We start from the raw sequence: 14,721 nt of genomic DNA, 5'->3' as shown, positions 1-14,721 counted from the left end.
CCAGACCTTTAACCACTGAACACCCACAGAATTACCAGGCCTGCTGTTCCCAATGCAGCAGTACACACCAGTTTATTACTTAGATTTTCTACTTTATTACTTAGACTCTATACTGCAAAACACACAGCACTTAGATATATTTATACTGACAACAAGAACAGAGATGATCAAAGAACAGAGATTCCAGTGATAGTGAGTAAGAATGCAAGCCAAAAATGGTGACGTGTAAAATGAAATCATAACATGCTCCTAGAGACTAAACTTAACCAACAGGTTAACCTCCTGTTTCATGAAGCAAACTCACTGTTCATCTACCCCAAATTTGGGTCCCCACCCCCTGTCTACTTTCTGTTCCTTTTCTTTCTTTGAAGTTCTCACACGCCTTCTGAACTGAATGTGAACCCTACATGCTTAATTTACATGTAAACAAACAGATGGATAAACATTTCTTGCCTGAAAGAAAACCATTTTTTCATCTTTCCTGGTGACTAGTCCCTAGACACAGATCATAAGAATGTAATTTTCAATGCATAGACATGATTCTTTACACAGCATATGTACATTTCACAATGATCTTGGTGACATGGGCTTTTCTTTGAGACTCATATGGCAATCTTTCAGTGAACTAGAATGTACATACCAGACCCCTCGGCACCCACTCTGTGACCCTCACCAGTTAACACTGAGTGATTCCTGAGTTTCATCAGTTGACTTCAGCTCTGGTAGCCCATTAATGTACATTTCCCATCAATCTCACAACCTTATTAGTTTCTATTATTGTTGTGTTTCTTTATTCTGTGCCAACAAGGTGCTCAAATTACAGACTTCATGGTTTTATAATGTCTCTGAGTTTTCCTAGGAAACCAGGATCTAAACTTTGTTCACGGATGGGCAGCAGGTATCAAATAAACATAAGGAAGTAAGACTTCATACAACACACGGTCAACCTGTGGAACTCATTGCCAAGGGATGTTGTGAAGGCCAAAAGTATAACTGGGTTAAAAAAAGAATTAGATAAGTTCATGGAGGACAGGTCCATCAATGGCTATTAGGCAAGATGATCAGAGATGCAACCCCACGCTCTGAGTGTCCCTAGGCCTCTGACTGCCAGAAGCTGAGACTGGACAACAGGGATTGGATCACTTCATGGTTGCCCTGTTCTGTTCATTTCTTCTGAAGAAGCTGGCATTGAGAGTATACTGGACTAGATGGACCATTGGACTGGCTGATCTTATGTAGTGGCCACAGAGAGTCAGGTTTTCAAGATGGGTGCCTAAGTTTTGTCCACAAAACTTGAATTTGTTCCCATGGATGGGTACCTAGCTATGTGATTGCTGGCTCTGCAGACACAAGTGTATATTCTGCTCATGCTGTTGGCCTATGCGCAGGCCCATTTTAGGTACCTCTATGTGATGGGGTGGTATGCTGTGCCCCGGCCTCTTCCATGAACACAGACAGCTCTGAGTCCCTCCAAAGTGTTCTAGGGATGCCTGCTCCCGAGATCCTGGTGGTAAGGACTCTGATGACTGTTTGACCCCAATGGATGATCTTAAGTCACCTTTACTCTTGACCTTTGTTTTCTTTCTCCTCCCTCTTGTCTCTCAGGGGACTTCTCCATCCTCACCTTCTCTGTGGCTTGTACTTTCATGTCTAGTTTCCTCCAGCCCCTTTACATATATTTCCTCTTTACCTGGCCCTGCAGGTTTTACTTCCACCCTCCTGGGCCTCCATACATGCCTTGGTGTCTCTGTTAGAAAGGGATCCCAGTCCATGCCCAGGAGAAGGCAGTGGGGCAATCCATCCACTACCCCTACATGTTTCTGCCTAAACTTCCCCTTGATTTCCAGAGTCGCCTCTACCATTGGGCAGAATGTATTGTCCCCATGTACATATTCAGTTTTGATCCTACCTCTGGGAAGTATCCAGTGGGGTTTCACTAACTCCTGCCTGATTAGCAAACAGGATGAAACTGTGTCCATTAGTCCCTTTGGTGGCTCCTCCCTACCCAGACCAATATGGTAGCTACTTTCTTTTTTCTTCCCTGCCTGGGAGTCTTGTCCCAGCCACAAAACTGTGCAAACCCACAGCCCATTTTAGAACAGTCTCTTTTTAGCTGTCCTTCACGTCCATGTCGGAAGCACACTGTAGGTCAAGCTCCCACTACAGTTCCTTGAGGCGCCTTCCTCTGCTTCTTGCTGCCCTTCCCAGCTGGAGGCACTCTGGTCCTTCTCAAATCTAGTCCCTTAAACCACTGACTTACTCTGGGAATGTCTGCCTCTGCAATTCCTTTGTAACTTTAACTGCGGGGTCCAGATTAACTGGCTGACGCCACGTAACCCATACTTGGGTATGCTCAGGGAGACTCTGAAGAAACTTCCAGAATCATGCAGTCCATGATCTCCCCCAGTTTCACTATCTGGCTTTACCAATGAGTGGCGCAATCTTTTAATTTCTGTCCAAATGCACAGAGGCCTAATCCCTCAATCCATTTTTCAACTCTCCATTTCTGGCAGTACTTTTCTGTGGAGAGGCCCCACCTCATCCAGCATGGCTGCCTTAATTATGTCATAATCTCTTGCCCGCTAATCACTAAGAGCCATATATGTGCTTCCCCGGTTAAATAGGGTGTCAGTCGAAGGGCCCACATTGTTCTGTCCCTATGAGGTCTCACTGCTGCTCCTTTAAGAGTAACCAAAAACACATCAGGGTTGTTTGCATGTCCCATTTTACAGAGTCTGATCTCCCATGCCTGGTTTCCATTTCCTGTCACAGGACTTGGCAAACTTTGGGGGAGTTGTTGCCAGACCTGGGCTTGCTCCCATATAAATTCCTGAAGGCTCTTTTGCTGTTAAACCTATCAGGTAAGCAAAGGCTGTTTTTTCTGCCTGGTGGGATTGTTGGAAGGTCTGTAGGGTCTTCTACACCAGCAGTTCTCAACCGGACTGATTGCTGCAGTTCTCTGCCTCTCTTTCCCCAGGCTTTCTATCCAAGAATTAGAGTCCGTGCTTTTCAAAGTTGGGAATGAGAGACTGGTGAGAGCACTCAGGGAGCAGAGAACATGGAGCCTGCTTGAAAACCCCTAGACTCACCATGAGGGAGTGTGTCTGCTGGTGAGGTAAGAGATCTAGGAGGCATCATTTTATCCTTGGGAATCAGTAGCAAATAGAGTGGCTGAGAGTTTATAGCTTTGTGGGGGGTGCCCTGGGTGGAAACACACAGCTCCCACCCATAGATATCAGAGCTGTCTGCTCAGAGCAGCTGAGTTTTTGAAGTGTGCAATCGACCCCATAAGTGGTTTCTTTTGTCTTCCAGTGTTCCGCTAAGATCTGGACTAATAACACCTGAGATCATACAGCGCCTCCTCCCCTGGGTGAATTCCCCAATGGAGAACTGCTGAGTCACCGGCACAGCTTTCCTTGCCCAGGTGAAACACAAGGCTCTGAAGAGCAGTTTAATCATTAGACTGTTGTCTGCCTTTCTTTCGGGAGTTGTACAGTTCAGTTCATAGGAGTAATTGTCATTTTAGATAGTAGAATGGATCCTCCTTTATATGGAAAGCTAGCCAGGAACTTCATTCTACCTTTCGGAGTCATTCTCTCTCTGATATTTTTATTGCTGCCATTGCCTATACTAGCTACACAACCACAGGCGCTGGCTGAGAGAGATACAGACAGAGTTTGAATTCCTGGACCTCTTCTGCCAAGTCCTAGTGCTGATACTAACCAACAGCTCCTGATCTGGATTTAGCTCAGCAGATCTTCAGAATGAACCTAGTGTCCTAATACTATAAAACAAGCAACATACAAATACATTCACATCTATCATAGGTTCTCATTACTGTAGTATCTGAGTACCTCAAAACTCTGTAATGTATGTATGTATCCCCACAACACTCCTGGGAGGTAGGGAAGCACTATTATTTCTATTTTACAGGCAGAGAACTGATGCACAGAAGAGCTAAGTGCTTTGCCCAAGGTCACACATGAAATCCTAGGCTAGTGCGATAACTGCTGGACCACCCGCCCTTTCCACCTCCGTCCTCTAACATCTGCATCATATTTCCCACTTACGCTAAGTAACTATCTTAGGGGCTCATCTGGTTCTAAGAAAACCAATGGATCTGTGCCTGTGACGGGCTGTACCTGGGCTTTGAGGCTTTTTAGAAGAGGCCCTGTGGTCCTACTACACCCTGCCCCAGGAAAAGAGCCACAAATCTGGATCTGTCTAGAGAGGCCTCAGGAAAGCAGCCAATCAGAGCCCATCAGGCTCAGCTGAAAGGAGCTGCAGGGCCTTAGCAGGTCAGTTCCTGGCAGGAACTGGAAGAGCAAGAAAGGGTGCTGCTCTCTGGCCACAGAACTTCAGGGGATAGCTAGAGTTTGATTCTGGAAGCATTTGTTTAAGCTGTGTTTGCAGGAAGAGAGTCCCTAAGAACTTTAACCCTGAGGTGAGAGTGAAGCTGAAAGTGGCCGGTAGGAAGAAGCAACAATGAACTGAAAAAAAGCAGTGCTTAGCTACTGTTCACAGGGTCCATGGTTTGGAAGCCAGAGTTATGGGCAGGCCCAGTTCCCCTACCATCTACAGTGGCATAAGCCCCAGGAAGGGGAAAATGCTTATGGAGAGCTTGAACAAAGGGCAGAATTTCAAGGACCCAGAGTTGGGGCTGGAGACCCTAGTGAGGGCAATGGGACTGTTCTTGACTTTCCCAGAGGGGTTCATTTGGACTTCGGGACTTAGCCAGAGGCCTGAGCCACAGAAGACTCACAGCTGGCAGGGTTCCCCAGGGGTGAGAAAAGGACTGTGGTACCATATCCAGCCACTAAGAGGCTCTCAAAAGGTGAGTGGATCCCTATTATAGTGCCCAAAAGGAAAGCTCCATGTTTTTAAGACATTTCTCATTTGTGTGGAATAATAAAGTTCAGGGTTGGCTCTAGGATCCCACTTCTCATTGCTGTAGCTCAGCTAACACTGCTGCAGAACACTCTGTGTGTCTGTGCCTGTGTGGTGAAAACCTTGCCCCTTGTAAATACACTCAAAGTCAACCTATGATGCAGCTCTTGTAAAATGCAGCCAATTAACACCACAGTGACCATGGGTGTAAAGCTGTGGCCTCTTTTTGAGGGTCTGCTATTGCCCAAGATCTAAGTCAAGCTGAGGCAGTGTTTGGGTGATGATGTGCTAATTTATGAGCTGCTTGATGCCTGCACAGTGTTTGTCATGGCTTTGCCACACATAATGTTGTTCTGTTGTTGATCTTAATTTGTTCTGTGGCATTACATAGTTTGTGGTGTTACTTGTCACATGCACAAACACTCTTCCTATCACTGGTCCATCCGTAGTGGACCTATATGTGGATGCCTTGCCCTGATGTTAACAGCTGCAATGAGCAAGTGTTATTACAATTACCTGTGCTCCTACACAATGCTGCATTTTTGAAAGGCCGATTTTATGGAGCCAGGTGTAGACACTGAGGGGTGCATAACACCAGCACAGAGACAGGCAAACTCTCTGTGCTGACCAAGCCCTAGGCTTCTTGTAGAGTGGCCTCCTGTTAATGTACTAAAAACTAAGTAACTGTGTGCTGCTGTATAATTGCGCAAGATGGAAAGTATACAAGTCCCCAGTTTACACAATGGTATGGAACAGGGGCTTAGTTACATCAGACCCTGAATCAGGGAGAAAGTTCCTTAAATATGTAGCCTTATATTAGTTATATGCTGGTACCTGGTCAAAGGGGGCTTTTTTTGCTTGCTTTATTATTCTCTTGTCTGTTTGTTGTGCTGTTAATGTGTTAATTAATGACAGTTAAGGACCATCTTGTTCTGTGTTTGTACAGGTCCTAGCACAATGGGAATCTGGTCTGTGACTGGGACTATGAGGCAGTACGCAATAGAAATAATCACATGCTGATCTACAGAAATACTTTTGTACCCTGGCCTCTCCACTGGCTTAAGAGATTAGTCACTGAAAATGGAAGTATGTGAACTTGACATCTGCAGTTTAACTCAGTCCCTTCATCTCCTGCACTGAGTGTTCTTTCTGCTCAGTACACGCTGTCTGAATGCACAGGAGAACCGTGATGGATGGTGACAAAGGTAAGTGGTGTTTCTTCTCCTTCTCTCTTTACAGATCATGCTGCAAGTAAGATCTGTGACCCATGACCATCCCTGGCTGCCACTCAGATGGACAGCCCTGAGGCTGTGTCCAGGGCACCTTTTTATACGCTTGCCCAGGAAACCCCTTAGAAAAGGCGGGAAGCGCCCCTGCTTCGGAAACCCCTTAGGAAAACTGGTTCTGACTGGAACTTGTTTAAAACTTCCAGGAGAACTGTTCAGTGTAAGGGCAGAGGGACCCAGTCCTATGAACTAATGTCTGCAGCCCTTAGTTAAGCAGAATAGAAGTCAGGAGGAATTTACCTGAATGAGGATTGAAGGGTCTGTCCTGCATTCCATGCACCCCTTGGTATCCTCAAAACTTGCTCTGGCTGCAGTTGGCATTTTGTTGTCAGAACACAGCCTGAGCCCAGAGAGAGAGCTGCAGTATGTGGCTTTGTGAAGAAAAAGGCGAGTGAGTCACAGTAGTAATAAATCTCTGAGGGCTGGTCTTGTGTTGGGGGTGGCATGCACTGGACAATGTCTACTGACGTGATCATGAAATGCCATATTTCATCAGAGAAGCTATTAATTTAAATCCCAAATCTAACCTCACTGGGGCAAGATGTTGACTGATGTTACAGATAGAGATTGGCTGCTGCACATCACAGAAGGGCTAATAACTATTTTGTGGTGCCCAGATGGACGTTTTAGAGTGTTTACAATGAGGGGTCTCAATCTTTTTCTTTTGAAGCCTCCCGCCCCCAACATGCTATAGAAACTACATGACCCAGCGAGGGAGGGCCCTCCAGGATTCAGATGTGTGTGTGGGGGGGGGGCCCTCTGGGCTTCAGCCACGGGCAGGATTCTGCCCTATGGGGCTGGGACTGGGGGGCTCAGGAGCTCCACAGGATGTGGGGGGGGGGACTCAAGACTTGCCCCGCAGAGCAGGGAGATTGGGGTCCAGTGGGCCGTGGGCCCGCAGTTGAGAACGGCTGATTTACAACACAACAATAATGAGAGTGAGCAATTAATCCAAAGAGAGAGACAGTTTGTTTGAACGTGGGTGTAACTAGCTGCAATTTACATATAAAACAATGTAGATTACAACAGTGCTCCAGGAGCTACACTGGCATGGGAGGCAGCTATACTGCCATCGGCAGCCATATACCTGCACTGATTCCCTTAGATAGGAGGAATTCTCTAACATCAAGCTGAAGCTGGTTTAAGTTCACTGAGTGCTAGTTACATTGTGCAAAATGAACTTGGTGAGCCAGAGAATACAGCCCTCTGAGTAGCTGTCTATTAACATTTATTAAAAAGACAAGGTGGGTGAGATCATCGCTTTTATTGGACCAACTTGGAAGTGGGAAGTTGGAAGCAACTTGAAAATTAGTCAAATAAAAAAAATTTCCTTACACACCTTATCTTTCTAATCTCCTGGGACCAACTTGGCTATGACAACACTGCATATTAACATGTATGTCCTGCACTTTTCTTGCATGTAGGATGGTGAATTATACCAACAAACTGAGGCATGAGGAAGTGGACCAAGCAGTAGATGACTGTAAATGTCTTAAGTGATATCACACCACTAAATTTTGTGACAGTAGACAATGGCAATGCTAATACCATGATTACATTTGCTTCTAAAAGCTGCCTGGTTTCTTTGGTGCTTCCTTAAAGAGTATTTCCAAAAGACATTTTGAAGTGCTAAGGTTTCCTTTTGAGGAAAGTAAACAACATGAATTTCAGTGCTGCCGATCTTCTCATATCAAGTCAGGCTACTCCTCCTATTGATGTGCAGTATCTGGCCCCCATCCTTCCTATCTGGTGACTATTACAAGCCAGTGTAAGCTGAGCTGCCTTAAGGTTGCTCTACTTTATGGCAGCCCAGGGGATGGGGAGAATATAAAGGTGGTGTACAGATACTTTTCTCCTTTCCTGTCACGTCCTGCACAGAGTGCAGCTGAGCAGAAAACACAGATTGGAGACTGAGTATCAGATACACATTAAACTTCCATTGAATGCAATGGGAATACCATGGTTGTAACTGAGGGCAGAATTTAGGCTTTAAAAGGAATTACTACTCAAAAGATTTCAGGATTGGGGCCATAGTGTAAATCTACCCTGTAAGGAAGATACCAGTCTCTTTATAAAATTGATTACTTTAATAGGAATCATTTAAATTTGTTAAGAAAAATCTGGGAACTCACACAGAAACAGTGTTTAATATTTAGAAATACATGTGTGCAGGACAGATGTGAAAGAAATATTCACAATGTTGAAATTGGATGGCCCAGATCCTTACTTCCTTGTATGTCCCCTTTGAGCCACTGCATTGGCTCAGAGGGCAAAAAGGGAACTAAATGTTGCTTTAAAGTGGCAGCTGAAGATTCCCCTGTAAGTACTAGGAGGCATCCTGGGGCAGGCTAAGGACCAGGACGGGGGCATGGCAAAGGTATGAGAGGTGGGACTGGAGCATGATGTGCTCTTGCAATCTTGGCCAGCAGCATCTTGGGAGTAGCTACCTGGCACAGAAAGTTAAAACTTGGCCCCAGACAGTTTAAGAGATTGGCTGGGTCAATAGAAAGGTGGCTTGAACCTACCTGTGATCCTCTGTTTCCCCAGAACATGAAGCAGAGCTCTGGAAAATCTGGGGGTTTGGCTCTGAGTTGTTGACCTAACACATGCCTGTGTGGTTTGAAACATTAGCAACAAAGAGAAGTTAAATGAGATGGAAAGTTTGAGGACCATGTTTTTATCTTTGCTCAAATTATGGTCGTTTGAAGTTGAGTTGATTATTTGGGTCCCTCAACTGTCAGCTAAAACCTTTGTGTACTTTGCCAGAGCCTGGAGACTTTTTCCCCATTTGATGGGTCTTGTGGTGAGCTGGGTCATGTATATGGACCTGGAGAAGAAAGAGGAGGTGGCATTCATTTGGATGAAGAGGAATTTTGGACAATGGATTATGTCTGGAAAGGCAGGTGTTCTGTTTCACTGATCAGCTCTCCCCCGAAAGTGCAGTGAAGCAACAAGCATTAGCTTCAGACTCTTGCGGCAACTTTATGTACAGTGAATTTCATTGCATATGTCCCGCTTGCTGATGCCACCATGGCAATAGGTAACACATGAATACAAGCCAAGTTTGATTTAAAAAAAAAATTGCCTCGGGTTAGGCGGTTGTGTTCATATCTAGGTCCCCAAATAAATGGCTTGACTTGTACTAGCACTGAGTGCTAAGAAATTCCCAATAGGTACTCATTTTTAAAAACAATATTGGGCAAAGTCCACTGGGAGTATGACGCAGTTTTGCTATATAGAAAGAGTAGCAAGCTCCAGCAAACAGGCTGCTTTCAATTATCCTTGCACTATACCCATTTTTGGAGAATGACTTTAGTCTAAGTCTAACTTTTCTATGTTGCAGCTGTGCGGGTATTGTATTTTCACTAACCCCATCTCCCAGGCACCCGGGAGATGCAAGGGGCTAATTATCTGTATTGTAAAGTTTGAGCTGAGGTTTTGGAGGGGGGAAACCCAGAGCTGGCGTTGTTGGGCAAAGTAATGTAAAACCTGCTGTCGCTCATTTCTCTCTCTCTTCCTCTCTCTCTTTGCAGGAGGAATCATTTTCGTTTGCCTCTAAATGTCACAGAGTTGAGAAGCTTTGACCTGTTTAAACTTATTGGCCTACCCCGACCATTTCACCAGTAGCTGCTTTTTTCTCCCTTTTCCTTTCTCCGTTCAGGGGCGGCTCTACATATTCGGCCGCCCCAAGCAGTCATGCGTGGGAGACGCCCTGGAGCCCCGGGAGCAGCGGACCTCCCGCGGGCATGACTACGGAGGGTCCGCTGGTCGGGCGGCTCGGCTGGACCTCCCGCAGCTGCGGACGGTTCGCAGGTCCGGCGGCTCCGCTTGAGCTGCCGCAGGCGTGCCTGCGGGAGGTCCACTGGAGCCGCGGGACGAGCGCCCCCTCCGCAGTCATGCCTGCGGCAGGTCCGGTCGTCCCGGGGCTCCGGTGGACCTCCCGCAGGCATGACTGCGGCAGGTCCGCCGGCCCAGCCTGCCGCCCCCCCGGGAAAGGGCCGCCCCACGCGCGTGCTTGCCGCGCTGGGGTCTGGAGCCGGCCCTGTCTCCGTTAGAACTTTTTCAATCCTAAATTCTCACAGAGGTGGTGAAGGACTCCATTTTTCCTCTGTTTCCATGATTTCTAAAACATGCATTCTTGGAACAAAATGGCCTCTTCCATATGGTGCTGGGACTTCTGGGGGGTGATGCTGCATTTCGATGTGTAGAGGGCGATGGGGGAGCTCTTAGAGGGGTCACATGACCCTCTTCTGTATGGGTCATCTCGCTCAGAGCTCCCTTCCCCCCCGATTGGTCAAATCCACTCTTGGGAAAGTCCTCTGCCGCTGAAACCCATCCTGATTGGCAGGGGGCTATGGAGGCGTTCTTAGAGGAGTCATATGACCCTCTTCCTGCCTGATCACTCCACGCCAGAACACCCCCAGATTGGTCAAGTCTCCTCTCAGGGGGGTGTGTGAGATCCTGATTGGTAGAGGGTGGTCGGAGGAGTTCTTAGAGGGGTCACATGACACCCTTTACTTCTAGTCATGTGTCCGTCTTGACCCTGAAAATAGTATCCCTGGGTCAGAGATGTCAGGTTGGAACTGGCCAACTCACTGGGTAGAATGTGCATCTAGGGCTGCATTTGGTGAAGAGAACCCCCACTTGTTGCCTTGCAGTGGGAATCCACATGAAGTTTCCTTAGGATCATTTTCCTAGCCAACAAAGGAGGAATTGTGAGCTGTGTCAGGTCAGCTAGTCAGGTGGGAAGGAGCTGGTACAGTCCAGAAAGTGAATCAGTCCTGTCTGGGAAATCAGACCCATGTTGATAAACAGTGTGATTGGAGGTTTTTCCCTGGGAGAGTGAGTATTCAGTTAATCTCTTTCCTGCTTAGCCAGCATGAACGCAGAGCTATAAATAGAAATGCAAAGGAGTGAAGTGATCTACCTGCGAAATACATGGATTCCAGTGATAGCCCTGGTTGGGGAGAGCTCTTTCTGGGGCCAGTGATGCCATCTCCTAGAGTCTGTGCTGGCTGGAAGGGATTATGGATAACAAGGACCACTGCCATTGTCCAGACAGGTGCTCAGACACCATGATGATACATGCAGTGTAAACCCCAGACAGGCAGATTAAATAAACAGAAATTGTGGCTCACACACTGCCAACCACTCATTCTTTGCCCTTGCAGAGTGTGTTCCTCAGTTATCAGCATCCTTTCAACCTAAGGTTGTCTGTTTGCCTAGATTAAGAAAGAAGTTGAGGTCCCATGCTAATACTAACCTTGTTTCCCAATCTAGACAAACCTAAAACTAGAACAGGTGGAGTTGGCAGATTCCGATGAGTGTATGTCACGGGGTATTGTGGGAAAAGCTTGTAAATACCCTAGGCAGACCAGCAGGTTCAGAATATGCATAGAAGTATACCATTTGTTTTCATCCTCCGAGTACTGTCACGGATCCACAGGGTTTGGTCTATGCCCCAGCAGTCCCTTGGGAGTGACCCCTTCAGTGTGACAGTCCCCAAAGACCCTCACAGTTCCACAAAGGCAGGTCCACAGCCTCCAAGACTCTGAAACTGGGCCTTCAGGCCCCAGCAAACCCTGTCTCTTTCCATTGCCCCCTGCAGTGAACACAGCCAGTCAGACTCCTGTGGCAGGTTTGTTCTACAGCCCTTCAGGGAGGGTGCAATGTTCTCAGAGAGTATTTGCAGTGACACAGGCAGTCTTTCCAAAACAAGGTAACAATTTATTAGTTTATTGGCCTAAAGAATCTGAAAGTCTTTAGGTTAACAAAGAAAAGCCAAGGTTAAGATAGAGTTCAGCCTGGCCAACCCTAGGCCTCGGCTCCCTAGTCCTAAGTGTGTGAGTGTCTCTCCAAAGGCCAGCTCTTAACCCCCCCACCTTTCCTCTTGTTCTCTAACTGGAGCCTTTGTTCTGAGTACCTGTAGGAAGGTGGGGGAAATCTCCTTGTTGTTGGTTGCTAGATGGCAACGTCCCACCCACTGTGGTTCCCATTGTCTTTCCAGATGCTCCATCGATAGGGGGCAGTCTCAGCCAATGCTTAACTACCTCTACCACCCCAGACAGATGTGTGACACAATGTCTCATGTCCCCTCCTGCCTCAGGAGCACATTTTTAACCCTTTATGTTCCATGCATAGCAATTCAAAGCACAGAGGGAAAATGAGGGATGCGTAAGAATCATAAACATATTACCAAAATTCCCTCTTTGTCATATTTACAATCGCAGGGAGGCAAACCGAGACCCTGTGAGGGGAGAGCTCACACCTCACTGGGCTGATACAGGGGATGGATTCAGTCCTTCTCTTGTTTTTTGCCTTCAGACAGTTCATTGTTTGGCCAATTTAGCCCAGGTGCTTCTTTCTGGAAAAACCTAGAGATATTTTACTTTTCCTTGTATTAAGCGTATCTTTCACTCTGGGCCAGAAACTGCATGCAACTCCAAGGGGAAGATTATCACAGCTCCTCCAAGAAGCAAAAATAGTGGGGGTATTTAAGGTGAATCACTCAGGTTGTCAACATCTCCAAAGAGGTGCCATCCCGGGGGCGGTTGTATATACTGGCTTGAACTGGGTTTCCCAGAAACCAACAGACAAAGAAAAAGGTTTTTATATAAAAAAAAGCTGGGTTTAAACTGACTCAGGGCTGTCTTCTGCCCACGAGGGGCCTCAGCCCTTGTGGAAAGTTTGGAAAGACTTTGGCCTATTAGGGCTCCATAAGACTAATTGGTGATTTCTGGTGTGTTTCGAGTGTTTAAATCTGTTTGTTGTTTTTATGATGGTTTCTCTGTAATACTTTTATCTTAAAAATAAATGTGCTTGTTTAGAAGGAGCTTTGTGATTATGTGTAACTGCTGGCAGTACACAGTTCCTAGCCCTTGGAGAGAAAGCAAAGCACGGGCCGTTAGGCAGACTGGCTTGCTGGGAGTATCACAGTGTAGGGTAGGAAGCTGTGCAGTCCTAAATTCCCTGGTGAAAGGGAAGTTGGACAAGGGTCCCTGCCAAGAGGCAAGTGACTGCAGGAGAGCTGAAACCTGACTGAGCATTGCTGGAGTGTACCATAAAGGGGGCAGACAGAAACAGGTGCAGTTACCCTGAAAGTGTGACAACCATGCACCTGGGGATGGATTAGATAGGACAACAGAGTTTTTTCCGGCTCCTATGATGCTGTGGTTGTGGTGTCTCACTGTTCCATGTATACATCATTCCTGGGCATAATTGGTCTTCCTGGGGATCCTTTTGGCAAGACATATCTAACCCTTAAATTTTGGCTAATGTTGGCTTTTTGTATTCATCCCATTTTGTTGTCTGAGTTTCACTACACAAAAGAACGGTTCATCTGAAAAGTAATCTTGTTCTTCAGAGACAAAACCAAGCAGGTGCAGAACTAGCAATATAAGGCTGAGTTTGCTGCTTTCACAGGCTAGGCAAGGTGGGGTGAGCAATTTAGCCACAAGCTCACCACGCAGGCTGCTCCTTGGTTGGAAGCTCCTTTCTTCACAGATGAATACCTTGATCTTAGCTCTCTCCCTTGTCTCTTCATCACCTCAGCAGCCCTGGGTGGTCTCTCAAGAACTGCCCACCTGATGCTGGAATGCTGAGTGCTATCAGCTGCTGAAACCACAGCTTGAACCAAAAAAGCCTTTGCTCTCACTCACTAACTCAATTTGTATCTAATAAAAAGAAAAAGGAACCAGACTGTTCTCAGTCTTTCTCTTTAAAATTAATGTGTAGCTCAGTAGGCAGGAAGTTATAGGCATGACTGTGACAACCAATTCACTGGCCAGACTCAGCATCTAACTGTGACACCGACAGACTCCAGTCATCAGTGGATGGGATTTAACCTGGGACCTCTGGAGCTAAATGCATGAGCCTCTACTGCATGAACAAAAAGTGACATGGCACTTGGCTGAGGCTGTACCACACTCATTAATCTCTAAGTCAGGGGTTCTCAAACTGGGGGTGGAGACCCCTCAGAGGGTCATAAGGTTATTATGTGGGGGGTCATGAGCTGTCAGCCTCTACCCCAAACCCCCTTTACCTCCAGGATTTATAATGGTATAAAATATATAAAAAGGTGTTTTTAATTTATTAGAGGGGTCACACTTAGAGGCTTGCTATGTGAAAGGGGTCACCAATACAAAAGTTTGAGAATCACTGCTGTAAGTGGTTTCAGTGCCACTACATGGGATAGGGCACCACACCCAGAAAGTGTGTGGGTTACATAATAGTACTATGAACATGGCTCCGGCTAACTAGCCTGAATGGATCCAGTTAAACTAGTTGCACTAAGTAATATCAGCTCCAGGTGAGTTGACACTAGCACCATGAAATACTCTTTCCAGGGGTGACCAGCTGATGCAGTGAAGCATGTGTCTTGACAAGCTCAAGAACTTCAATGCAGAGGAGGCTTGGAGTTTTTTCAGATCAGCTATACAAAAATGATCTGAAATGTGCATACTAAGAAAAGGGAACAAACAAGCAGGGAAAGGCTTCAGACCCATGTGGATGAATAACCACCTCAAAAAGGTTATTAGGAGTTGATCAG

General features: G+C 46.4%; 1 protein-coding gene across 6 annotated transcripts; it reads left to right on the top strand.

Annotated features, from left to right (window-relative positions):
- Positions 1-3,027: 3,027 nt before the first annotated feature.
- LOC123358224 (collagenase 3-like) lies at positions 3,028-9,886 on the top strand. 6 transcript variants are annotated; one of them, XR_006575697.1, is made up of 5 exons: positions 3,071-3,115; positions 3,313-3,424; positions 5,834-6,092; positions 8,940-9,213; positions 9,707-9,886. XR_006575697.1 is itself a non-coding variant. In XM_045000886.1 (3 exons), exons 1-3 carry the CDS (start codon positions 4,550-4,552, stop codon positions 9,730-9,732), a joined length of 444 nt encoding a protein of 147 aa, XP_044856821.1. In that variant the 5' UTR covers positions 4,358-4,549; the 3' UTR covers positions 9,733-9,886. The 6 variants fall into 6 exon arrangements, 1 of the variants encoding a protein (XP_044856821.1); XR_006575694.1 differs by lacking the exon at positions 9,707-9,886 and having other exon boundaries at positions 3,072-3,115; positions 8,940-9,665; XR_006575698.1 differs by lacking the exons at positions 5,834-6,092; positions 9,707-9,886 and having other exon boundaries at positions 3,028-3,115; positions 8,940-9,670.
- Positions 9,887-14,721: the final 4,835 nt, after the last annotated feature.

The sequence above is a fragment of the Mauremys mutica genome, unplaced genomic scaffold, assembly GCF_020497125.1.
Source record: "Mauremys mutica isolate MM-2020 ecotype Southern unplaced genomic scaffold, ASM2049712v1 Super-Scaffold_100033, whole genome shotgun sequence".
Classification (NCBI taxonomy): Eukaryota; Metazoa; Chordata; order Testudines; family Geoemydidae; genus Mauremys; species Mauremys mutica.
This window is presented reverse-complemented; position numbering and strand designations above follow the sequence as displayed.